Raw genomic sequence first — 26109 nt, forward strand, 5'->3', positions numbered from 1 at the left:
TCAAACTGAAATGCTACATTTATTAAGTTACAACTGGTTCCATGTTCAGCAACTCCACTGGTGTACACTGCTGTCTGGTGTACAACCTGCAGGTATCACTTTGGAGTCTCCTCAAAGTTGGGCTCTAGAGGAAGAAGGGGAGAGAGAAAAAAAGCGCCATTAATCTCTTTTTATACCAGCCTCAAACGCCGCAATTCATCTGTTATTCAAAGAAAACTGAACATTAAGTTGGCAAGCTAAAGCAAGCTCTTGTATGTTACAGTCTGTATCACCATTTACTTTGTTTGGACCAGGGTATGATTGGATGTGGGCAGCACTAAAGAATAAACTATGCCAAAGACAGGTCTCTTCCACCTTGGAGGAGTTGTACATAAGGTTTAGACAGACGTTGCTAAAAGCTGTTTTGGCAGAATGTTACCAAAGTGCGCATGTGGCGCAGGGGAGAAGGCAACAGAGAAACTGAAGAAGTCAACCAGAATGTTACTGGATGTGACACTAGTATTTCCAACGTAGCTCTGATATAAGAACAAGTACCCAAGCTCTTCTTTCCTCTTGATTAGCATCTTCTAGTTGATGAACAGAATGGATTGCACAATTTCAGCTCTACTCCGAAAAAGATATTCTTCACATACAAACACTGAGGAAGGAGTTCTTGGTGTCAAAGGTACAAACTCAGAAGGGTTAGGACTTTTGACAGGTGGGCTACTAATGCCTGTTCTTGCTACAAAGAGTCTGAGAGGTAAGGCTCAGCTTATAGTAGGCTGCACTAACAAAAAAAAAAGTTTCTACCCATCTAGCCACTTAGCTTTGAAAACTTACTGAAATTAGATTAAGTATAGGCAACAGTGGTAAAAGAACATGGTCTCCCCCCCCCCCGCTTTGTTCTGTTCCTATGGTCACACAAATTAAACTTTAATAGGTATTGTTTCACATATTACATAGAAATAAAACTGAATATAAAGAAACCACATCCCTAAAACTGGGGGGGGAGGGAGGGGAAGAAACACCATGGATCCTACTTTACAGACGCTCTGTTTTATTTGCATCAGTAATAATCTGACACCAAGTTGCTCCTTAATCCATCTGAAATACCACCCAAATATTTTTAGGTGCGTTCCTAGTCTAAATTAGAATTTCCAGTTAGCCTGATCAGAATTACAAGTCACAGACTATAGTGGCTTGACCTTGACTGGCTGCCAGATGGGCACCCAGCCTCGAGCTCTCTCGCTCTTTCGCTCGCTCCCTCCCTCCACAGAAAGGTTGAGAATAGACACCGCGTTTTTCACCCTTTGTAAAATGCATTGTCACAGAGGCACCACCAGCATTGCTGACTGGTTCAGCTGTGTCCTGCAGTGGGTCCGTTGTGGAGCCAGATGGAACTGGCTCTGTCTGATGTGTGGACACCCCCGGCCTCTCCTGATAGAGGCCACTCCTGCAGCCCCCCACTACCAAAACCTCACCACATAAACCAAATACACTGGTACATTCAAAAGACTGCTGAATGCCAGCTACCAGCTGCTTACAGATTATAAGAAAGACAGCTTACCTCCTGCAAAACCTGACTTTAGTAAACCTGCTTGTGAGCAACAAAGACTTAAGAGCTGTACTTAGAAAAGCAAGCAAAAGAAATGAAAAAGTATAGAAATGAGCCTGTCTAAGAAAATTAAGTTGCCTTTATGTCTTAAGGCAGACAGAGGCTGTGCAGTTTCTTTGCATTCTTGACAAACCAGTCCTCACAAGCATTCTTGTCATAATCAATCTGGGTAATATGAAAACATCCTAACACAAACTTAGAGCAGTTAAACAAAAGTTATACCCAAATAACTGAAGAAAAAGGTTTAATATAATTTAGTCACAAAGTAATCATAAGTAACAAAGTTAAGTTCCATGTTTGTTTTCTGAAATCACTGATTTTCCACACAGGCTTACAAAATTTACAAACTGCAGTTTGGATGACACTGACAACTGTTTTTCAAATTATAGTCCGCTGACCCCTTTGGAAGGATGAGAAAAAAAATTATAATAGGCCAGGGTTACTTTTATATTTGGGCTATTTCTTTAGGGTCTGTGAAGGGTAATTAAGATAGCCTGATCTGATTGCAAGCTTTGTTAAGCATCAGGGTAAGTCTACATCTTTACTGGAAAAGGCAAGTAATCAAAAAAAGAAGTCAGGTGAATTCAGATGTGAACTGTGCAAAAGCAAGGAGATTCACTGAGGGCATCTTACATGAAATTAATGGTCCAAATGAAAACTAAATGGGAATTAAGAAAACCAATCAGTGAACATGTCCTTACTTTCAATTAGAAATTTAGTAAGATTGTTTACTCACCCTCAAATTTAAATTCTGGAAACTTGGTTAGATCTCCCTCACCATATGCCCGTTGAAGTCTAGCAAGGGATTCATCCAGGTCTTTCTGAAATTCAGCACCTGCATCAACAGGTCCTCCAGTTTGCCTAAAAAACATGAGACATTCTGATTAACAGTTCAGTTCTGAAATTTCATGTGGAAGTTCTACATTCGCATGGCCATTTATGAATTAAAAATCTTTTTGACAACCAACTAAAGCAAACCATTTAAAATATTTCCAAAGTTGAGATATGACACACCTCAGGGCCTACATACACATAAACAAGGTTCTCAAGGTGAAGTACAGGCTTTCTACGATCATTGATGAAAATCCAAGCTACAGAGGTAGCCTTCTGAGACATAAAACTATGCTGACTATCCAGGCTTTCAGGGCTCTTAGTTTCACTTGTTCTAGGTGCGATTTTCTAACAAAATTGGGATTTGTACCTCTGCTATTTCTGATTTAGTGACCTTGGTTAGTAAAGCTTAATTGTTCTTGCAAAAATAACATGTTTTGAACACTAAACAAGAAAAAAAAAACCAAGAGACGGGGCACCTTATGTTCATGTAGATTCAGACAGGAATTTCTTGGGATACAAATAGAAAATAATTAAAACAGTAACTCCTTAGACTTCCAATGTTCAGTTGTACCAACACAGGTATCACTTATGATTGGTAAAGTCACAAAAAATATGCCTCCCTACACAGGCTAGCTTGTAGGTGTGGAAACACACATCTTCCTCCACTAGAACTAAGTTGTTCTTACTTCCTTCCCAAGAATAAATTATGCAGCATTACTACAGTTTTAGTTTCCTGTTAAATAGTTCATTCAAACATTACAAGAATCTAAGATTCCATTTGAATTTAAATCAGCCTCACAGTGCCATTAATTCTCAATTGCTTTTGGAGGCTATTTCCATTCAGGTTCTGGAAACAAGACTGAAGAATAACCATTTTTCTCAGACAAAAAAAAGGTGCTTTTATTTTTTTTTTCTACTTACAGAACACACAGATGGGTAAAAATTAACATACTGGTATGTTCACATAGTGTGCAAAAAACCTTAATTGAGTGCCTAACTCCCCAAGAAGAATAACATCAGCCTTATTGTTTTTTAAGGGGAAAAAAATAGACATTTTCTATCAGCTATGCAAGAACAAACCTTCTCACTTGTGACGTTATCAGCAAGCGTTGCAGGAAAACATACTTAAATGCTTAGAGACCAACCTACAAAGCTAGCATATTTTAGCCTTTGTCAAAATCAGTATTTTTCCCTCTTTTGCCATCAGCCTTAAGATAATTTCCTTTACTTACTTGCTCTTTGTGTTGTATTCTCTGATCTTGTCCAAGAAGAGCTTCTGAACTGGATCAAGTTCTTTTGCCTTATTGAAGACAATAGCAGAAAGCCCTATGTTTCTGCGCAAGTGAACGGAAACAGCAGAGCGGAAAATGGAAGAAAGTCGCAGAATCTGATGCAGAATCATGATGACACTAACGTTTTAGCTAAAAAAAAAAAAAAAAAAAGCCAAAACGGAATCGCAGAATTAGGTAGCTCTTTCAGCAATGTAAATGCGTAGAAAAGCAAAAAATTTAGATCAGGGATGAACCTTAAACCAGAAAAAATACTTAAAACGAGCATGCAGTCCGGGGCCAGAACTCGAGCACCACGGCACCCCGCACGCCGCTACCGTTCCGTTCAACCGCGCAGCGCGACCGAGACAACAGGGAAATTCAGGTTTTGCTTTGTTTACAAAAAGAAGTAACAATTTTAACCCAGCCAAAGCCAGCAGCAGCACCGGCCGCCGGCCCTACTGTTCCCCCCGTCTGTCTCCACCTCACCCGGGCCAGGAACCCCCCGCAGGCGGCGGGGCCGGGAGGTGACGTTAGCCCTGCGGCCCGGATGCCCCAAACATAAACCGAGGTAGGAGGAGCCGCCCCCCGGCACCCACCGGCGCCGCGGGAGGAAGGGTACAGGGGCTTCCCGGGGCCGCCCCGGCCCAGCACCGGTCACCTTGGGAGCCGCCACCACCGCCAGCGCTCCAGGTCCGCCCCGCCCCCCGCGCAATGCACGCCGGGAAAGCTGCCCCGTCCGCGCGGCCTGGTAGCGCCACAGCGCTAAACCCCGTGGCCGCGCACACGGGACCCCCGCGAGTGGGGGGGGGAGGGGTGGCGGCGGCACCCGCCCCACCGCACGGCCCCGCTCAGCTGCCCACCGCGGGGAGAGGGAGCACGGAAGAGCCTGGCACCGACGGCCGCCGCCGGAAGCAGGCGATACGCTTCCGGGTGTGCGTGAGGCGGGTGACAGGGATCGGAGTGACAGGTGTCCCCAGCTCCGCCCCCGCCCGCCGATTGGCGCCGCGCGGGGGCCGCCGGGAGCTGTAGTTCCCGCCCCTGCGCGGGGGGTGGCGGTGTTGGCGCACCCTCCCCGCGCGGGCCCGCGCTGCCCAATCCCGAGCGCGCGACGGCCCCCTCAGGGCGGCGGCGGCGGGACCCGCTGGAGCTGCGAGGGCCGCGACCGGCGGGAGGTGTCGTGCGGCCGCTCCCCTCGGGGCCGGCACGGCGGGCGGCGGCGGCGGTGGCAGCAGCGGGTGAGCGCGGCGTGGCCTGGCGGCCCGGCCCGTGTTTTGTTTCCGTTTCTCCCCGGCGCCGCGAGTCTCATTTCCGTTTCGGGTTCAAACAACGACGAGGCGCCGCGGGGAGGAGGAGGGGGGGAAGCGGGCGGGGTGGCGGGGGGAGAACCGGGGCCTGCGGGGAGGAGCGGCCTCGCCCAGCCGCGGATCTGCGCCGGCCTGGCTGCGGCGCCGCCCGCCCGCGGGAGGGCCGGTGGCGGCGGCCTCGCGGCCGGAGGAGCGGGCTGGGGCGCCGCGTCCCCAGGGGCCTCGGCGCCGCCGGGTCAGGCCGCGGGCGGGAAATGGAGCCGGCGGCGGGGCGCGGGGAAGGGCCCCCGGGCAGCGCGGCGGAGCGGGCGGGCGGGCGGGGGCGGGTGAAGCCCTTCCCGCCGCAGGTCCTACGGCCCGGAGCGCGGTCCGCGAGTCCTCTCTGGGGCGTAAGAACTTCCCTCCACTTGTAAAAACTTACTTATCTTGGGTGAAAACGTAAGAGGGTATTTGGCACCTTACTGCGTTTGCTTCCTGGTGTTCCGCCAGGTACGTGCTGCACGTCCACTTCTCCCAGTTCGGATTTATTTTCTAACGTCTGACTGTTGATAAGGAAGAAAACCACTTGAAATCTGGCGTGACTCCACCCCGTTTGGTGGTCCGCTGTCTTTGTCTTAAATCCGAACTGGCTGATAACTTGTAAAAGCTGATCTGGAAGGGATAGGTTGTGTGCTTTGTTACCTAGTTTGTGTTGGTATTTACAATTCGAATAATAATAGGGATGGATAGTACCGAATGCTCCACGAACACCGGAGCTTCTCGGGAGCACAAGTATCTCCAGTGATTGGGTTTCAGTATCAGTTGATAATGCATGTGGGCTCCAGCAGTTGCCCCCACTTCACAATTACCTGGTAGGATAACAAACGCTAATTCTACTAGTGGAGTTTGTGCCCGTATCATGATGGGCTTGTTACTTGCTTAATTCCTTGTGTTCTAGAGAAAAGAAAAGATAGATCTTAACAGAACAATGGGACTTCTCACCTGACTGCAAAAAGTGAAACTGTAAAAGATACTGGAGTAGCACTGGGCTGTTGTGCAGGGGCAAAACAGGCTCTGTTGACAAGTGCCTTCTCTTGCTTAAGTTAGTGGAGGTCTGTGTCGGGCATTACGGTCAGATTCCTTCTTGGATAACAGGTAAGTCTTAGGGCTTTTTAGGTTGAAGGGAAATTAAAAACTAACAGATCAGTTGGCCATACCTTCCACAAATCAAGCACAGTTTTATATGTTCCTCTGAACAAATGCATCCTGTAGCAACAAATTTCTCCAGACTTTGTGTGAAGTGTTTATATCATCGGGAATCTCTCTATTTCAGTATAGGAAACACTGAATAATTTTTCCCCATTAGGTTTCTCTGAACTGTTAATGACTTTTACAAGTTTTCATAATGTTATTCTTTCTCTTTCCACCTGTCATCTCCTTTCTTGCCATCCTTCATTCTGTGCCTGTGCTCCCCCCTCCCACTTCCCCAGGGTAACCAGAAACGTGGAGCCTGGAAGAGGCAACCACAAACTGTCTTTGAAGAGTGAGTGAACAGTTACTAGTCCAGCTGCCAATTTGGAGTCCAATCCATAGGGACTTCAAAATGTCTTACCTACTTCTACACAGCAACTATGCTGTTCTAATGTTTATTCACTGTGCATCACTTTGTATTTACCAATATTGAATATTTTCTGCCAGAAATAATTCAAAATGGTGAGGCCCTGCAGGTCTGTGCAGTTCTCAATAAATAACTTACGAGTACGTCAAGGAACAGAAATCTCCTCACAAAACTCCTTTCGTCACAGAAAAAATGATAACTTACTCTTGTTGTTTTGGGTTTTTAATCTGATTGCTAATACAGGAAAGAATTTCCCCCCTTTTTCATGATACCAGTTAGCTTCTTTGGGAGTATTCAGTGAGGGACTTTGCTCAAACCTTAGTTTCGAAAAATCTTCTAACAGTCAACCAGATCACCTGTAACCATGCAGGTGTCAGTTCTTTCAGATACTTAATTAAGCTTCTCTGCATTCTTCAGAAATGGTGTTTCATTCTTCCCCATTTATCATGAAGATGATATACGAGATTAAGCGATACAGGAATTGGACTCCCAGGGCCCTGTCAGTGGGCACTACCACTGCAGTTCAGTGGACCCTACCCTGGCAGTTCGGGGATTTTCACAGAGCCAGGTCTGTGAGCAGAAAAGATCCTGGTTTTGCTTCTAGTGGTGAGATACTTAATGAGGTGCCCTTTGCTTCCTGTCTAGCTGTGGTAGCTTCTTACAGATTGATATCACATGCAGGACTTGATTTCTTCAAAACTAGTTTTAGATAATAGTTTTTGAAGGAGATAATAAGTTGAGTAGTTTGAATTTCTTTACACATTTTCTCTAACAACTGTACAACTTAGTTGGCTATTATTCCTTTTGAGAAATGTTAAAGTTTAATGAGTTCTCTTATTAAGTTGTCTTTAATAAATTGTTCTAGTAGCAGTTGGGTTTGCAGTAGAGTAGTCCCTGGGAAAGAATGATTCCAGGATGGAAACCTTGCTAATCTCTTCTGTTGTGGATATTTACATAGTAGCATGTTTGCTTTTTCTACTGCGACTTTTTTTCCTCTGTACTCCTACTTCCTACTCCTTTTCCTATGAGTTGGTTGTGTTATTTATTGTAAACTGTTAATATAATTTGGCCCAGTTCTTTATCTTGTGTATTTCATACTTACGATATATGGGATGGTTAGTGAAACATGATAATATTATACAAATTATGTATTTACAGATCAAATGCTGTAATTCTTTCTTACCCATTACGTTCCAGCAGACTCCAGTATTCTACAGGGTGTGAAAATCTGCAGTGTCAATGAGAATATCATCACAGGATAGCTTTCCTTTTAATTGCTAACATACTGCATTGGTTTGGGACTTAACGAGATGTGTTCGTTATGCATCCCGTGAGAGGGATGCATGGAAAGATGGGACTGTCAATAAATGCTTTATTGTTGAGTTTATTTACTTATGAGGAAATCATGGATCTTCTGTCTAGCTTCCTGTTGCAGCATTTTATGTAAAATGCTGCTTAAATTCATAAGCAGCATCTTGCAGCCATGCTAGGAAAGTGATATGTAGCTTAATCTAGATGGCAAAAATACACATAACTTTCAAAGAATTTTCAGAAGTTCTCTGTAACCAGCCAGTAAAAGCTGTAGCTGGCCCATAACAAAAACATTCAGTAAATTTGGATGCCTCCAAGAAAATCAGGCTTTGGACTCAGTGCTAATGTCCATTTGTGGTCCTGGATTTGCACCTAGAACGTTTGTTTGAGGAACAGGTATTGTCATGTCATCTATTTTGTGAAATCTGTAGTAGATTTTGGCTTTATTTTTTAGGTGAATTCTTGTCTTTAAAAAGCTATCTTGGTATTTGGTTTAAAAAATGTTTGATAGGACACAGCCCATCATCTAGTTTTGTTGTTCTGTGACTTACAAACAAAAAATTCTTTTCTGTTCATAGCTCTGTGCTTAAGACATTTTAGCCATGACTAAGAGGGAGGCAGAGGAGCTGATAGAAATAGAAATTGATGGAACTGAGAAACAGGAATGCACTGAAGAAAGGTATGTACCGTCTTTGCTTTTTGGGGTCCTTAGGCTGCAATTGATTTATTTATTTGTTTTCTTTAATTGGTTTCAGATTTGTGGCTGCACACACTAAGTTTGGTTATTCAGATTCATTATTGGGTATTGTGTAATGCTTCTGAGATGGCCATGAATGGTTAGGAAATAAGTGTTTTCTAGCTAGGCAAAAGAAGTAACTTTAAACTGGCGGATGTAACTCGCTCAATATGATCTCTGTAATCCTGCTGTTGATTGTTTCCACAGTTTTTCAGCTTTCTTGCTGGATACAAAGTTCATGGTTTTGCTTGTGCTCTCTTCAGTTTTTCTGTTTCTTATCTAAATAAACGGTGACTTTCTTCAAGTGGAGCTGTAGCTACTATAGGAAAACCAGTATAGTGCTATCATGTTCTTCAGTCTTAATTCCCAAACCATTTTGTTTATCTCTTGCTGCGTTCTTAGTAGTCCTCTTCGCCTAACTTCATGTCTGTAGGAATATATCTACACGTACATGCTGCAAACCTCTCAGCTTCGATGTATCCTTCTGTACTTGAGATGAACCTTTCAGTTTCTTCAGTCCCTTGCTTTACTGTTACACAGGGTCGTTTGTTTTCAACAGGGCAGAAATGATGTTCTGTATCGATTGACTATATTGTTGCTAGGGCCATTGAAACCATAGATACTGAAGTCTGATACCTCAGCCTGTTTTTTTCTTCCTAATGCTTCCCTCCTAAGTTTTACAACTGTTTTTGAAAGTACAGAAAGACAGTTAATGTTTTAGATAGAAATAGCTGAGGCTGCTGGGTGACCTGCTTTTTAAGAACCTGTTTTGGAGAACTGATTCGAAGCCACTTACTAGTTTCTTCTTATTCTGAGCTCCTTGTATATTTTACTACTTACAAACTATGTCTGTATACTTTCTGATTTCCTTCTAACTGTAGAGACACCAACTGTCTGAGGTCATTGTTAAGACAGGTGTCTCGTAACATTGAGGTTTCTGAATGGCTACACTGATACTGTCATCATTTTAGTGCAGGACAGCCCTGACACATGACTAATGTTTCCTTCAAGGCTCCATGTTTCTGTAGTTCCTTCCGATTGTTTCTTGTATGCATTAAGTCCTTGTGCTGACTGGTGAAAAGATATGGACAATTAATTCCTCTGTATGAGAGTGGACATTTTTTCCTTCTTTTTTCCCTATCTGTTAAGTTTCTGTGTGTGTTTTTTAACTTGAATATCCTTTAAATGCAGTCTAGGCAAGGTAAATAGGATTAGTTTACTCTATGCAAGCTAATAATGTGTAACATACTAATCATGACTTAGTCTCTTGAAAACGGTGATCTGAAAATAATCTTGGTATTTGACTTAGCTTTTTAATGGCAACAGGGCGAAAGAAGAGTTGCACAACTGTAACATCAATAGGACCAAATTTAGTAATTCACTCTACTCAAGCTAAGGGGTTTTCTGCATGGCATTAAGATTTCAGAGTCAGTATTACCTCTTCTGTAGTTTACTTCTAACTTTTTTTTCCTATGCCTATGTATGAACATGTAGGTAATGATTTGTTGTATTAATTTGGTATTTAAGCATTGTTGAGCAAACCTACACCACAGCAGAATTTGTGAGTCAAGCTATAGACATCAATGAACCGATTGGAAATCTTAAGAAGTTGCTGGAACCCAGACTGCAGTGTTCCTTGGATGCACATGAAATTTGCCTGCAAGATATCCAGGTAAATTGAAAGGCTGTGAAAGATTTAACCTCTTAATGGAGAAGCATTTTACATACTTCGTCACTTTCTTCTATTGTTCATGGAATTCATGCTTCATTTGATACATTAATTACAATTAAGAGTTTAATTTTATGTCTGGTTTGTTATCATCAGACCATTTAATATGTACACACTATTTCAGTGTGAATAAAATCAAAATACTTTTGGGGTTCCTGAGGTGAGGGTAAGAAAGCAAAAAATTGCCACCTTGCAAGTGAAAAAAGAATGAGGGCAACGACAATGCTATCTTCTCTTGAGGTAGCCCACGTAATTTGTTGCTGCCTGTACTTCCGTGAGCCTAATCTTGTTTTGAATCTGAATAAAGCAAGAGGGTTTTTATACTATTCAGTTGCATAGACAGTAAAACATTACTTAAGAAACCCACACGCACACTATTTTTACAGGCATGGCCACATGTTAGACAATGTAACTGTTTCACATGTGTTCAGCTGCATGTTTTACTTATAGTTGTAATCAGACATCTGTGGCTTCTCCAGAAACAACAGGGAGAATACTGCTTTAAAGACTGGAATTTTTATGAATGTGTTAAAAACTGAGAAAAGGAACTGTAGATACTTTTCACAAAGTGAAGGTACTTCCAGGTATTGCATTGCATTTTTTTAGGTTAAAAAATGTAAGTGAAACTACCTGTAAGTGAAACTACCTTAAACAGAGTGGCGAGTTTCAAATTCCAGTCGAATTCTTTGTCTTGTACTATGTCTGCATACTACTAAAAATATTTACATGCTTCTTCAGAAAATTTGCTGCAGACACTAAGTGTTTCTAAAGTTTAAAGGAGCATTGTTTCTTATAACTGTGACTAATACATATTTTTAATCTTTTTTTGCTTTTATCAAGCTGGACCCAGATCGAAGCCTTTTTGATCAAGGAGTAAAAACAGATGGAACAGTGCAACTCAGTGTGCAAGTAATATCTAGGCAAGGTAAGTAGTTATGTTCATCTGTTGTACAGACAAATTAATATTGTAGAAGTGCTTGTGAGCAAATCTAATCCCCTACTATTTCTAGCTGTAAAATTGAGAAAATCACTGAATGGTCACATAGCTTCAGAATGTCTCTTTCATTGTGTACTGTGGTTATAAGTAGTAGTAATTAAAATAAATGTCATGGACTGATGCTATTTGAAATGTTTGTCTATAGTAACTTCATATCAATTTTTGAGGTAAAAAACAAACAAAAAACCCCAGACAAACTTGGGTCAAATAATGACAGTTACAGCATGAGACTTTTGTTAAGGGTGAGTAGTTGCTCATACCAAGCCAAGTATCTAAGCAGGCGAAAGATTTTTGTCTAGGTAGGTGACAATTTCATCTTTGTGAGGTGAGTGAACTTGTGTGCTTCATGAATGATTTGATTATGAGAGTATATGTAGCTAACCGAAAATTGGTATGAGAGGCTAGGATCACTGTCTATTGTCTGTTTTCTTTGGATGAGGAGTCAGAGTAAACCATTGTGACAGAGGAGCATTAACCAGGTGGGTAAGGATTTGTTGATGCATAGTTTTTATTCATATTATCAGGTATGACAGGATTTTCCTGTGTTGAATCCTCAGGAATTAGTAGCTTCATTGTTTTGCTTTTTGTCCTATTCTTCTCCTTTGCCCCCTCCATATGTCTTGAGTGGAAGGACTGCCACCACTCACTGAAGACAGTGTTCATGTTGGGCTCTGGGAACAGCTACAGATGTTTGTTGCCATATTTTCAAACAAACAGTGACAACAAGTTCCTACTGGAGTGTACAGTATCTTTGATTATCTGTTTTGAGTTATGTCAGCAAAGCAGATTAGCATAATTTGGGGACCATGTTTTGTTTTATTGTGGCTTGAGTGTATATTAGACAGAAGAAAGCCTTTCTGTTTTGTATTGTCAGTCTTACTTAATACTGTTAATTTGCAGTTGATGCTGAATGTCAGGTGACTAGTACTAGGTTGAATTCTGTTCCCTGTATGTAGTGGGGATTGAGCTACCTTTCTGGTTTTAAAAATAGCGTAGAAATATCCTTCAGGGAGCTAGAATAACTACTCTTAATTCATGCCCAGTAACTTGTAGTATGCAATGCTCAGACTTCCATTTTCAAAAGGATGCAGGTGATAAATATCTTCACTATTATCTTCCATTTTCTTTCTTTAGTTTTTTTTTCTTTAATCTAAAACTGAGGTGCATGACTATATAGCACAAGGAGTGTTTTCCCCCCCCCTGCTCTCTCTGTTTCTCTCTCCTTAAAAGAAACACCTGAGTATTAAGCATTTTTGTATAACTTCAGCACAATCCTCAGTGGTTGTTTTTCAGGCCATGATACTTGACACTTAACTGTCTGAAGGCAAGTAAAATATGGCAAGACAGAATATCAGAAAACAAACAGCAGGGATATAAATAATTAAAGGAAGGTATTTGGATCACTAACAGGGAAATGGACTTGTTACTCTGACTGCAGTGCCCCTTTGAGACAGAGGGGGAAAAAACAGGTTCTTACGCCATCCGCATATTTTTCTTGTATGGATGAGGTATTGAAAGATTCTCGATGTACTTATTTTTATTTTTCCCCAACTTGTATAATATATAGAATTCAGCTAGCAGTAATAAGTGATGCTAATCCTTGTGATGGATTTGACTTTCTTAAGAGAAAAGCTGTTATGTCAGTTCAAGTGTTCTGTCAAATTTTGATTAGCCATCTGTAAATTCAGAAGAATAAACACCAGCTGAAATATAGTCCATTGTAGTTCATTTATAGCAGTTCATGTAAAGATATCTTAATATAAGTTACAGCAGATAAAATATTGGTCCTGTTTATTCTTTTTACTAGAAAGACCATTCTGTCACTCCACCTTGCCTTAACGCTTTTCTTCTGTTTTGAAGAATGGAGATGTATATGGTTTTCCTGTCATTGTGAGAACAGCAATTTTGGGTGCAGCCCTGTTCTGTGTTGCTCTGAACTAAGACTCTTGCAAGTTTGTGGAGATCTGAGTAACTGTGTTGCATTGTATGTCAAAAAAACTTGAAAAAACTTTAATTTTTAAGACCTCCGTAGCAAATATTTTGGTCTCTTTTTTTTGTTTTTAATCCAGACACAAGTTATATCTGATCAAGGCTTTTCCTGCCTGTCTGACTGTAGATAATACCAGATTAACATTTGCCATCCTTAAACTCTTAAGGTTGATAGGTGTTTTTTTGCTTGAGATATGATAAAATTAATTCTGACCCTATCTTTAGTTGCTAACTTTCTTTTTTGGTTGTTTCTTTTGGGGGGGGGGGGGGGGTGGTGGTGGTGGAGCTGTTTGTTTTTTTTTTTTTAAAGAAAAGAAACAGGTAGTGGGGGAGGGAAGATAAACTTTTCAGGTTGTAAACTCCAGTGCTAGGTGTATGGCATAGACAAATATTTTGGGGGAAACTTCAGAGGTGGAAGATCTGGCTGGCAGCCTGTCACCTGAAGGAATCTTTTTGTGATTTTTCTACTTCCTTAATCAACAGAGTAGAGGCAAGCTTGACTGGAGGTACTTGCCACACTTTTTTCATATGAACTGTGGGAGACAGAGATACAAGATTGAAAGGGCTAGAATGAGAACAGTGATCTCTGACAGTCATTGGTTTGAGCAATAGGAGGCAGAAAATATAGTTTTGCTTCTATTTTTTGTTGTTTGCAAAGTATATGGACTTTAGGGAGTCCAGTTAACCTGCCATTGAGGTCGTTGACATACCATGTACACAAACCAGTCAAAGCTGTGTTTGTGAATGAAAGTGTAGCTGCTGTTTGTGGTGAGCTCGGTTTTCTCTGTTAATGCACACCCAGAGCACACCTGCAAGCTTAACATTTTTCCAAATAGATGCTGTTCCACCTACTTTTTAAATGCTTGACTGACATAAGAAGTTAATGTTTAACTGTTTTGAAAATTTCTGAGCATGTGTATGTAGCGGTACTATAGATACTTACACAGATTTTGAGACTAAGTGGTGGTCAAGCACAAAAGGTTTTTTTGGATTTAGGTAGCTGAAGTCCAAATCCTGTTTTAAGTGTGTAACTCCTCATTTGACTGTGGTTTCTAAACTGTTTTTTTCAATAACTAGGTTTTTATTATTTTAGTATGTAAAGGTATGATTCATAAATGTAATGAAACATAATGATTCAGATTGAAAGTGCAGTTTGACTAATGTCCTGTCTCTGGCTGTGGTTAATACTAGACATTTCAAGGAGAAAAAAAAAAACCCACGTTGCTTGTTAGGTCAGTCTTAACTCTAGTATATTCTCTAGCTTCAGACAGTTAGTAGTGAAGGGGCTTGTACTGGCAGCATCTGGACACATCCTTGAATTTTTGTACTTTTGTACCAGTTGATACTGCTGTGGTGTGTGAGACTGATACACTGTGTTCCACAACTTATGTGCTGTCCAAGGAAGACAGAACATCTGTTTTCTTGTGCACTAGGTAAAGGGAGAGATGTGAGAAGAGATGCAGACAAACCCAGTAAATTAATGTTGATCTAATGTTGCAATATGTTAGGTGGCAGACTGTTCACAGTATTTTTACTTATAAGCTGATTCCTCTACAGAGACTCATGACTTTGATCTCCCTGTTTGCATTATGGATAACACAGTAGACTCACAGTTCTTTTGACATATAGTTATTTGACAGACAGTGAATTGTTTTGTTGAGCAATAGTGAACTGTTCTCTCTAGAAGCTTTTTTCTTTTTTTTTTTTTAAGATCAAAACCAGAATCTTAACCCTTAGTGTTTTTCCTTACCCATTTCTATCTGACTTTAAAACAAGCCTAGATAAAGCACTTACTCTCCCAAGTAAGGTACTTGTTTGCTTTTTCTTCATGTTTGATTCTTCATCTAATCAGCCACTTACTGATTGTCTACATCTATTTCACTTCCTTAATTTCATATTGCTGCATGTTGCACTTATGGTCTTTGTAGTGTTCCTTTTCTCATATTTTTCTCAAGCTGAATTTCTTTTAAAGTGTAGAGGAATATTTTTCTGAAAAAGGCTTGGTTTGTTCTTACTTGTACTACAGGTAAGTATTCCATTTGTTTTCCCTTATAAACTGTGAATATTTTACTTTTTAAGACGGTCACCTACAGAACCTACCATCTTACATTGAGATTTAATATAGATTAGATGGGAGGGACACAAAGTAATACCTTATGGCACAAGATACTGAAGTTATTCTGGCCATGTGATGTCCTGTGAATCCTACTTTCAACTGCCTAACCCTAGTCAAGGTTTTCCAAGTCATAGAAAATGGAATTTTTTTTTAATGTGCAGTTTTGTTTGATAAAAATCTCTTAAAGAAGTGTGGTTGTTAGTTATTATTATAATGGAAATTATGGGTCTCAAAAATTGAAAGAATTTTTTCTGTTTAGCGTATTATAATGACAAGGAAAATCTTCTATACAATGTCAGAAATTTGGTGAGGCACCAGTTGGACAAAATACGTTCTCAGAAGGTGGTGATACAAAGCATTAGTAGCATTAGTGAATGTAGTCTTTATTGCCGCAGAACAGGTACAGATGGTCCAGCTCCGTGATCTAGTATCTTAAATGACAGACGTAAAACCAAAACATGAATAGCTGATGAAGCTTAAAACATGTTTCCTTTAACTTGCTGTTGAACACATTGCCTCTTGCAAGGTACTGAAAGAAAATGTTAAATTCCTCTGTGTAGACCTCAGAAACATCTGGGCAATACTGTAAAGGCTGAAAGAAGTGCCTCTTGATTGGGGGAAAGAGGTGGATGCTTGTTCTGTTTTTTGGGGTTTGCTTTTTTTTTTTTCTTTGATTCAATATATTTCTTACAGACCGAAATACTTGTTATGCCCACATGGTGAACATTCTGTTCAAGATATGTGAAGTCTGAATAGAACAGGAAGCTGTAATACTGAGGGGGGCAAGGAGGGACAGCTTTGTATTCGCCTTACTGAAGTATATTCTGTATAATAGAATATGTCATTCTAATTTAGGACACTTGCAGAAATTTGATGATGCTGTTGTGTCATGCTTCTTTCCTAAGCATGCTAACACCTAGTAATCAGAAAGCTTTAAAACAATGTTTTTGCTGTATTTGCATTGCTGTCTTTAAGTTTTCTGTTTGTTCTTTTTGTACCTAGGGATAGAGCCCAAATTAAACATCCTTGAAATTGTGAAGCCTGTGGAGACTGTGGAGGTAGTGATTGATCCAGATGCTCATCATGCAGAGGCTGAAGCTCACCTTGTTGAGGAAGCTCAAGTGATAACCTTGGATGGAACAAAACATATTACAACAATTTCAGACGAAACCTCTGAACAAGTGACACGATGGGCTGCAGCGCTGGAAGGCTACCGAAAGGAGCAGGAGCGCCTTGGAATACCCTATGGTAATAATACTCTGGGTGTGCATGTGTGTGCATGTGTGTGTTCAGGTGAGGGCTGGGTTCTTCTGTTTGTTTGGGGGATTGGTGTATTTTCATAAATGATAATTTATTTTGGTTATATAATTAAAGTGCTCCAATACATCAGAGAAGGCTTCTTATGGTATGGGTAAGTACAGTGCAAATATCTGCATAAGAGAAGCCTAAAGAGAAGTAGGATCAAAGCTTGTAATAGTTTTATTAAAATAGTGCTTTTTGCTCCATAACCTTATTGCATTTTTTAGAAAGCAGTTTTCTTCTTCTTCCCCTCCTTAATAATGTGTATGTTAATGATAAAGCTCTTTTTCATGTGTGTCTGAATATGAACTAGAATCAGTACTTGGTGGGGGTTGCCTCTAAAGATTCTGAAACAAATTGTTCACAGATTGTAGGATGCTGACTATAGTATTAAATCAGATTTTGCATGGAAAGCCATACTTCAACATACTGGAAAAAGATGATTCAGAACTGAATATAAGTATTCTTGTTGGTCATCATCTCTTTTGAATTAATGTTGTTACTTAGCAGACTGCTAATTTAATGTTAGCTTAGAAAAAGCATCTTTGAATGTCTGTTTAGGATTGAACTGAAACTGTGGGTTTGGAACCTACGTTACATTCAGAAAATTATCCGAGTTGCTTGTGACTTGCAGATACATACTGTGAAGTCATATTCAGCACATGAAGCTGTAGTATCTAAGCAGACCTGCAAAATTGGAATATATTTGGCAAGTGGGATATTTGGAAGTGTTTAAGAGTTCCATTTGGAATTGTTTAAGAGTTCCAGTGAAATCGCACATCTTTGCAGATTGCCAGTATTTTGAACATATTTTTGATAACTAAAGCAGTGGCTTTTTCATGCTTTTTTGTTGTTCTCATTGCCAAACACCTCCAAAATAGTTTTCATCATGCTATGTCTGTTGATTATCAGGGATTTGATGCAGAATGTTTGAAAAAAAATCTTGAGACGTTAACAGGAGCAGACTGATATTTTTCACCCTGCTCTCCCATTAGTATAAAACGAAAATTACTTAAAATGTTAATGATGCAGTCAGGAGTTTCTGAGAATAAAGAATGTTCTTAAGGTTCTTACGCAGTCCCCCAAAAAGCCCCCCCCCCCCCCATTTATAAATATACATCTTAAAAAATAAAGAGGTGAGTTTCCTTCAGAGTTGTGAGACTTGGTTCTGTAAAATTCTGTGAAATTATTCCTTGAATCTTTTCAAAAGACAGGATATGTTGGTATTAAAAGTCAAGTCCAGTCAGTAAATAATCATCCAGAAGGGTAGAGGTTCTGTATCTTCATCCTTACAGGTTTCTCTGTTTTGCTGCAAATGGAAAAATAGCTTTTAGCAGGTCTTTAAAATGTTGTGGCTTTCTCTTTGTTTTATGGGTTTTGGTGGGTTTTACTAGAGATTACAGATTCTTCTTAGCTGTTAAAGGTATTTCTTCTAATAGAATCCAAAAATTTGGTACCATGGCAGGGAAGGAAGGAAGGAAAATGTTAATTGGTATGAGAAATAGAACCAGAAGAGGGAGCAGCAGAAAGCTTGGAAACCATGGAACTGGTTAGAGAAAGTAATGATTCATGTTACTTTGAAGATTGTGTTCTGTCAATGAGAGCAAATTAGCAGCTTTTTAATGAAAATTAACTGCTGATAACGTTTTGAAGACCAAAAACCCTTTTGGTGTGGCTTTTCCCAAAGGATTACATTGCATAGTTTTAGGTAGCATCACTGAAAAATGATGCAGTGTTACTGTTCTTTATTAAGCAAAGTGGAATTTGTGGCTCTTAAATGAAGTTTATAGATTTAGAAAGCTTTGTTTTCTTTTTAATTCTTAAAATAAAAACTTCTCAAGGTGACATCTGTTTGGGGTATAATTTAAAAATACATAATTGTTCTGCTCCTGGTTTTTGCCTTTCAGACAGTTAAAGTGAATATTCCTGCTTTAGTTTCCATTTCCAGTTCATACTTGTTGACATGTTTTAATATATTGCATATATTAAGCTTTGAAGTTTTTATATTGAAGTTTTGAAGATGATGCTTAGATTTACCCATTCCATTTCTAGCTTGTTCACACTATTGCTGTTTGAAACAACAGACTTTTTATGTTAAAATGTCTCAAGTCAACAAAGCATGTATTGCATGTGTCTTGAGTTGATTATTTATTTCCGTTTCTATGTGTTCCTCTGCTGTGTGAATTGTCTGTACTTCTGTGTGTTTGGCACTGGCATTTAAATGATGTGTGTGTTGTGTTCTGGTGAAGTGTCAGATAGGCATCCCAACACTTGATGCTGTGGCTTGTTTGATTCAAATACAGGCATGCATTGGGTCCTACTGTACCAAATGTTCGTTTAATGGTTTATTTAATGTGGTCTTTCTAAATGTGGTGTATTACACTTACTGTTTTATATTTTTATATATATTGTGCATGTTTATTAGCCCACCCACGTGGTGGGTTGACCCCAGCTGACAGGTGAGCCTCCACCCAGTCACTTGCTCACTTCCCCTCCAGAGGCATGAGGAAAAGAATCAAAAGGGACAAAGCCAGTTTAAACAAAAAAAAAAAAAAAATCATGGGTCAATATAAAGACAATTTAATAAGCTGTCCTGGCTCTGTCCCGTCCCAGTTTCTTGTGCACCCCCAGCCTACTCGCTGGGGTGGACGAGTGGGAAACAGAGAATGCCTTGTTGGAATCCAGTACTCTCTGACCAGTCTCTTTTAGATACTCCATGCGTGGAGGGTGTAATGTTTAATATCAAATTTACTTGAAGATGGTTGATGTTACATGGGATTTCTGATTTAGCAGAGTAATACAAATTATACTAAAAACACAGTACAGAGGTAAGTTACACTTAGAAAAATACAGCAGTTGCAATACACTGTTCAGTCAGAGTACCAATGTGACTCCCACAACTGGTCTCTATATAATATACTCACCATCACGACATTGGGTGTCCCTAGTTGCCAGGAAGGAATACGTGGGTTGAAACCAGCCCAAGCCTATTGCTCTCTTTGATACTCTTTTGCTAGGCGTCTGGTTTGTGTACTCTGTGTTGGGCTGAGCAGCATATTCACTCCTCCCATGCTGGTCTGTCTGACTCAGGGAGACATTTACACCAGTTGATCCACTTAGCTGTTGATAGGCCTTTGTTTTAGACAAAGGCCACCCTCCACCTCCTTTTTGTTGAGCTAAAGTCAGCTGCTCTGCATTATTCTGAGCTGCTTAGGCACTTCACCCTTGCCCATCTCCTCAGCCTTCTTCCATTGTCATGTTCCACCCCTCGGGCTTTAGTCAGTCACACCTTGACTCTGTGCAAGCACAGCTCAGCAGTAACTAAAACATGCGTGCTACCAACACTGTTTTGGTCACCAACCTAAAACACAGGACCACATGGGCTGTTATAAAGAATATTAACTCCATCCCAGCCAAACCCAGTATGACGATGATTTTAAATAGTTTAGAAACTGGGATAATGTGAATGTATTGAGAATGTAGTATTTAGTCATAATCACATGCTGATCAACATATTTGAGGAAGAGCATTGTGGTGTGAGACTACTCTTTTTTTGGAACTACAGACCTATGGAAAAAGAAAAGTAATTATTTTCTGTGTTTGAGAAATGTCAGGTGTAGTTCTGATGTAAAAGGTTTTGCTAAAGAAAATCCCTCTTTTGCTCTTTCCATCTCCCCACCAAGCAACACCACTCCATCAGCATTTTAAGGAGTCAGCTTTCCATCCAGTCAGATTTGGTCATGGTAACTACACTTCTCAGTGCTGTGTATTTTCTTTCATGGAAGTTATTGTATAGTTGAAAATATACTATCATTGGACTTTAACTGAATAGCAGCACTGACTGGCCTGGAAGCAGGCCCTTTTTTAAAAATAAATAGATAAGAACCACCCCCCTAAATAAAGTTTCTTAAAAGGCCTTCAGAAATGGTCATACAAAAAAGTGAACTCTAGGTTACACTCGTTTGAAAGCTCTGGATCAGAAGCCACTTGTATTTCATTCTTATTGTCAGTTACAGTAAGGACTAGCTCTGTATCCTCAGCAAGCAGCAGCCTTGCAGTATATAATGGGATGATTTGCAGTTTTGTCTCTCTTTTCCCAGACCCGGTGCAGTGGTCGACAGACCAGGTGCTCCACTGGGTGGTGTGGGTGATGAAGGAGTTCAGCATGACTGACATTGACCTCAATGCCCTCAGCATTCCTGGGCGGGAGCTCTGCAACCTCAGTCAGGAAGACTTCTTCCAGCGTGTCCCGAGGGGAGAAATCCTCTGGAGCCATTTGGAGCTTCTTCGAAAGTGTATGGGAGATTTTACTTTTACTTATTCCCTGTCCCCGCTTCTTTCTTTATTTTTTTTTTCTTTAAAGCTGAAGCCAATTGTGAACAGTTGTTTATCCTCTGTTTAATATTGGCAGTAAAAATGAGGGCATTAATACAAGATAACAGGAGGTATTAGTGAGAATGTCTGCTGTTATGAAACATGTCTGCATACTAAACACTGCATGTCTTTCATCAAACTTCATAACTAATAGGGAGGAATAGTGACTGATGAGTCCTCCTTTGTTTTAATAAAGATTTTTAGTTTGTGCATCTCCTGATTTTGACAGTTTTATAATTAAATATCGATTGTGAGTTATTTAATGTACATCTCTCTCATACAGAAGTGAAGCTTATTAAGCACAGGCAATTAAATCCTTAGATTGTACACAACCAATAAGTGATGAGTTTTATGTATGTAATACAATAATGTATATGTGCATTTCAGATTTACCATGCTTGGCAGAATAAAAACTATTTCCATTTACATGGTATAGCTAGAGGTGTTAGGGGATGGAAAATGCATAAGATACTTGAAATTCACCATGTACATCCTTATTTCTAAAAATTGAATGACAGATATTAAGTGTCTCTATTCATAAGACCATGAGCTATGCATGTCTCTTGAAAACTGATACCAAATTTTCACTTTTTTCCTCCTTGAAGCATGAAAGTTTTTGATCTTTGGGTGACTTGAAATTTGTGGGTTAAATAAAAACTCGCTTTTTCTTTTCTCCTAATTTGCAGATGTGTTGGCTAGCCAAGAACACTCTGGAGAAATAGCAACTGTTACTATTGATCAGCGTAAGTACTTCTGTCAGCAGTTAATTCACACAATTAACTGTTTGCAGGTTTAGCACTGTACTTTGGTTCAGTGCTATACTAGTACAACATTTAGAAAATCACTTGAGAGAGGGTAGTTTTCCTTGATGAGAGGAAGAGGGCATATTTTAAACTTCAAAGCAGAATGTTGGATTTCTTGATATTTTGTTACTGGCTAAAAGGTGGTGTATGATCTGAACTCTGAAAGTTTCTAACTCTCACTTTGGATGGTAGGTTTTCCACTGTCTTGAAATAAGCTGCCTAGGATACATATTTGAGGTCTTGAGTTTTTCTGTTTTTTTAGGTTATATATTGCATTAATGAATAGATACATTAAAATGTTATGATTTCAAAAGAGTGTTTCAAAAAGCTGAACAGGAGTGTGGAAGACAGGATTTACTTAGAAACCAGTACTAGGAAAAATACATTGAAATAACTTTCTGCTTATTTGAAACTCATTCTTCCAGCTGAAGCAGTGTCTTCAATTATTAACATAAATCAATTTTCAGAAGACTTGTAAGCAGCTTATATGTTAAATAGATAGACCATGTATTGCATCCTGTTATACCATTGCAATAGAAGGGTATTTAATTGCTGTTTGAATAGCAGCTGTGGTGGGTTGTACAGTGACTATAGAGAAAAGTGCATTAGGGCAGACCATATGGGAACAGCATAAAGATGAAAACAAAGGCATGAGAGGGTTTTTTTTTTTTAATGGAAACATGTAATACACATGATAGTAAACTAAAGCTGATGTTTCATGTGTAATGAGGCATCTCTACTACAAGTCTGAAACCACAGTTTCTGCTGTAAGAAGTAAAAAGTCTGCATTATTCTTAGCATTGTGACTTATACAGTGTGTCTTTTTAGCAAAGGAAAAAAAAATAGCTCCTAGATGTTATGATAATACAGGTAATAAATAATATATGCCTATTTCTGTGCCAGCAATTTATAATTGATGTTCTGCAATGTTCTCTGCTTTACAGCTGTGCAGATTATTCCAGCATCTGTACAGCCTGCTACCCCAACCACCATTAAAGTAATAAACAGCAGCGCAAAGGCAGCTAAAGTACAGAGAGCTCCAAGGATCTCTGGGGAAGATAGAAGCTCCCCTGGGAACAGAACGGGTATTGTCTCCATTATTTTTAAATGCAAATGAAGTAAACAGTTACTCATTAATTTGAATTACAGTTTTGTAGAATGTGTCTTTGTCACTCTAAATGTGAGGTTTTAGAAGTCCATGTGGTATGCAGGGGACCATAGCTACAAAATACTTCACAAGCACAGGCAGCCCTGGCAGGTTGGTTAGCTCACAGAGGCACTGTGTTAATGTGGTGCTGCAGCTTTTGAGTCCTGCGGTAAATAAAAGGAATAAAATTGTTTCTCTTCCTGTGACTTAACAGTCTGCCCTCTCAAACCATAGCATTTATTCATGCTTTTAACTTCTTTCCACTTTTCATTTCCAGATGGGGGAGAAAATAAACTGTATGTTGTAGAATCCTAGCTTAGCTACTACTTTCTCTACTTGTTGCCCTCTTCCTCTCCGCTCCCCGCCCCACCCCCAAGTTTCATGACTTTAGAATTTGGCAAGTTTCAGATTTCTTGTTTTGTTAAATGAATGCACCTTCTAGAAAACTGCACAGTAAATCTGCAGTTTATTTTTGGAGCTACTGTTATTTGTACATACTCTTTTGAGTATTAATAATTCCTCTTAATTTATCTTATTTTTTTGTTGCTGTCATTTTTTGCTTTGCTTCTCTCCACTGTTGTGAATTTTTCTGTTAAATCCTTTCCTCTCCTTCCCCTTGAATTTTTACTTGTTTTAAACTCTCCATAAAAGTCTATTATAATGCCATTTGGGATTCTTAGGCCAAGATGTTACCAGCTGACATCAGTGGGGAATACTCTGTGTTTCTCTCTTTAGACATGAGGTCTGCTATCTGTATCTCATTGAAAATTTAGGAGTTTAACTGCAGATACTCGAGTTAAAAAGAAATCTTAATAATTGGACATGAAAGATGTTATATTGATGTAAGCTGAAGTTTGATTTTTCTTTTATTTCTAATATTTCATGAAATTGGAGACTAAACTATTTTTTATAAAAACAGCTTCTGTTGCATATACATATGTGTGTGTTTATATGCCTGAAGAGGAATAAGCAGCTCTTGCTAAACCTGTTCTATTTTACTGGATAGATGTGTGTCTAAATGACTGTGTGTAGTGTTACTTAATTTTTGTATGTTCTAGGGACAGATTTATGAGAAATCTTGTTTATTTTTTTCTGTATTCATCAGTTTCTTTTTTTAATAGATTAATACTGATGACTTTGCAAGAAAATGTTTGAAAAATAATAATTAGAAGAAATTAAGTGCAAGTTTTCCTTCCATCATATATTCTATGTTGGTCTGCTTTAATATGTTAGTTGGAAATTTTTAACTGTGAGGGGAACATAAAAAGCACTAATTGAAATGTATCTTGTTATTCCTATTTCAACAGGAAACAATGGCCAGATCCAGTTGTGGCAGTTTTTATTAGAACTTCTCACTGACAAAGATGCTCGGGACTGTATTTCTTGGGTTGGTGATGAAGGAGAGTTTAAATTGAATCAACCTGAACTGGTTGCGCAAAAATGGGGACAGCGCAAAAACAAACCCACGATGAACTATGAGAAGCTTAGTCGGGCTTTGAGGTAAGATTAACTTTAGGAACTGATCAGGTATGAAGTGATTTGCTTCCACTTGGCTAGTTTATTTTTAACTATCATAATGCAAGACTTGCAGCTTTTTTAGTAAAGGGATAAACAGATCCTCTGAAGCTACTCCTTCCCAGATCTTACTAGTTTTAGGGGCAAGGTATTTGTTGGGGTTTTTTCTTTTTTTTGTGTGTGTGGGGGGGTGGTTTTTTTTCTTCTTCCTGTTTTTGTTTTTTTTTTTTTCCTTGGGGTTTTTTTTCTTGTTTTTTTTTTTTTTTTTTAAAGAAGCTAATACAATAACTTCTTGAAAATATATTTTCTTTTTTCAAGATTATTAAACACTGACATGGTAGTTAATTTGGGTAGCACACTTTGAGAAATATTTCTTTTTGATGTATCTTCAGCATTTATGTTTTCAGTAGTATGCCAAACAATATTGATTATTGGTGAAAGATACAGAAATGTGTGAAGACTCTGAATTATTGACTTATTTTTATATTTTACAGTTTATTTGTTTGTGTTCCTCTTGCTCTTGTTATGCTATGAAGTGGATACATTCCTGTAATTACATAATTGGTAGTAGTTTTCTGTATGTAACAATTTTTTCTGTATGTAAAAAAACTTCTTCTAAGTTCAGATATTCATTGGTACATTCCATTCTTCTTAAAGTAGGGATGTTAAATTGAAAAATGCAGTTGACAGGTAAGTTTCAATAGTTGCTGAGATTCCAACATAGTGAAATTTTATCATCTGAAGAAATGGAAACATTTCAGGCTGTCTTCATTCCATCGTGATTTTGTAGTTTGACATTGGTAAAAGGGAGGGGGAAGAATGCAAGTACTTGAATTTTAGACTTTTTTTCCCTGATTATTTTGGCCCCTGGAATAATCTGAATATTTATCCAAGTTCTCTGAAATCATTAAGACTGAACTTCTTATTTCTTACTCTGATACGGTTAAATCTACTTCTCTTGATCAGTTTTCAAGAAAGGTATTTACTGCCTAATACTGCAAATTATTGAAGCAGTTTTAGGAACTCTTTTTATATGAGTGAAGTTGCATATTGGTTGAAGTCTGAGATCTAAGACTTACTTTTTAGCATTTCCACTGTTGGCTACTTTTTTTTTTTTAAATGGAAGTAAACTCATCTAGCATTGTTTAAAAAAACCCCATCAACTTACATTTAAAAATACCGCTATGAGAAATGATGGTAAAGTTGCCATATTCTGGCTTTCTTTAGTCTTTTAGGGAGGATTTAAATAACATCAATATGTGTAATGCTGAATTTTCACTTTCACTGGGGGAGATCAAAGTCTAAAAGACCAGGACTGGTGCAGAGTCAGTAAAGAATGACTGCTCATTTACATGAACAGGAGGCGTCAGAAGAAACTGCCAGGCACCAGATACACAGCTTAACTATTCCCTTTTGTTTGTCCTGTAACTTCTTTAGGCACAGTATTGTGCACGCCAGAATTATTTTATGAGCTTGAGAGGAAAGTGGACAAA

The 26109-nt window shown here is 39.2% G+C and overlaps 2 protein-coding genes across 8 annotated transcripts in view; one reads left to right on the forward strand and one right to left on the reverse strand.

The window, feature by feature from the left end:
- Nucleotides 1-5482, reverse strand: ATP5PF (ATP synthase peripheral stalk subunit F6). 4 transcript variants are annotated; one of them, XM_074858129.1, is made up of 4 exons: nucleotides 5461-5482; nucleotides 3661-3849; nucleotides 2331-2455; nucleotides 1-124 (listed from the first exon to the last, which is right to left on the reverse strand). In XM_074858129.1, exons 2-4 carry the CDS (start codon nucleotides 3828-3830, stop codon nucleotides 96-98), a joined length of 324 nt encoding a protein of 107 aa, XP_074714230.1. In that variant the 5' UTR covers nucleotides 3831-3849; nucleotides 5461-5482; the 3' UTR covers nucleotides 1-95. The 4 variants fall into 4 exon arrangements, with proteins under 4 accessions (XP_074714230.1, XP_074714229.1, XP_074714227.1 ...); XM_074858128.1 differs by lacking the exon at nucleotides 5461-5482 and adding an exon at nucleotides 4560-4679; XM_074858126.1 differs by lacking the exon at nucleotides 5461-5482 and adding an exon at nucleotides 4296-4575.
- GABPA (GA binding protein transcription factor subunit alpha) overlaps nucleotides 4785-26109 on the forward strand; it is a 26487-nt gene continuing 5162 nt past the window's right edge. The window contains exons 1-9 of one of the 4 annotated variants that reach the window (XM_074858120.1): nucleotides 4785-4934; nucleotides 8490-8590; nucleotides 10175-10319; nucleotides 11217-11301; nucleotides 16481-16726; nucleotides 20878-21072; nucleotides 21838-21894; nucleotides 22899-23039; nucleotides 24409-24601. In XM_074858120.1, coding sequence (XP_074714221.1) covers nucleotides 8514-8590; nucleotides 10175-10319; nucleotides 11217-11301; nucleotides 16481-16726; nucleotides 20878-21072; nucleotides 21838-21894; nucleotides 22899-23039; nucleotides 24409-24601 — 1139 coding nt within the window. In that variant the 5' untranslated portion in view covers nucleotides 4785-4934; nucleotides 8490-8513. The other 3 variants (XM_074858121.1, XM_074858122.1, XM_074858123.1) reach the window with 3 other exon arrangements.

The sequence above is a fragment of the Strix uralensis genome, chromosome 2, assembly GCF_047716275.1.
Source record: "Strix uralensis isolate ZFMK-TIS-50842 chromosome 2, bStrUra1, whole genome shotgun sequence".
Taxonomy (NCBI): Eukaryota; Metazoa; Chordata; class Aves; order Strigiformes; family Strigidae; genus Strix; species Strix uralensis.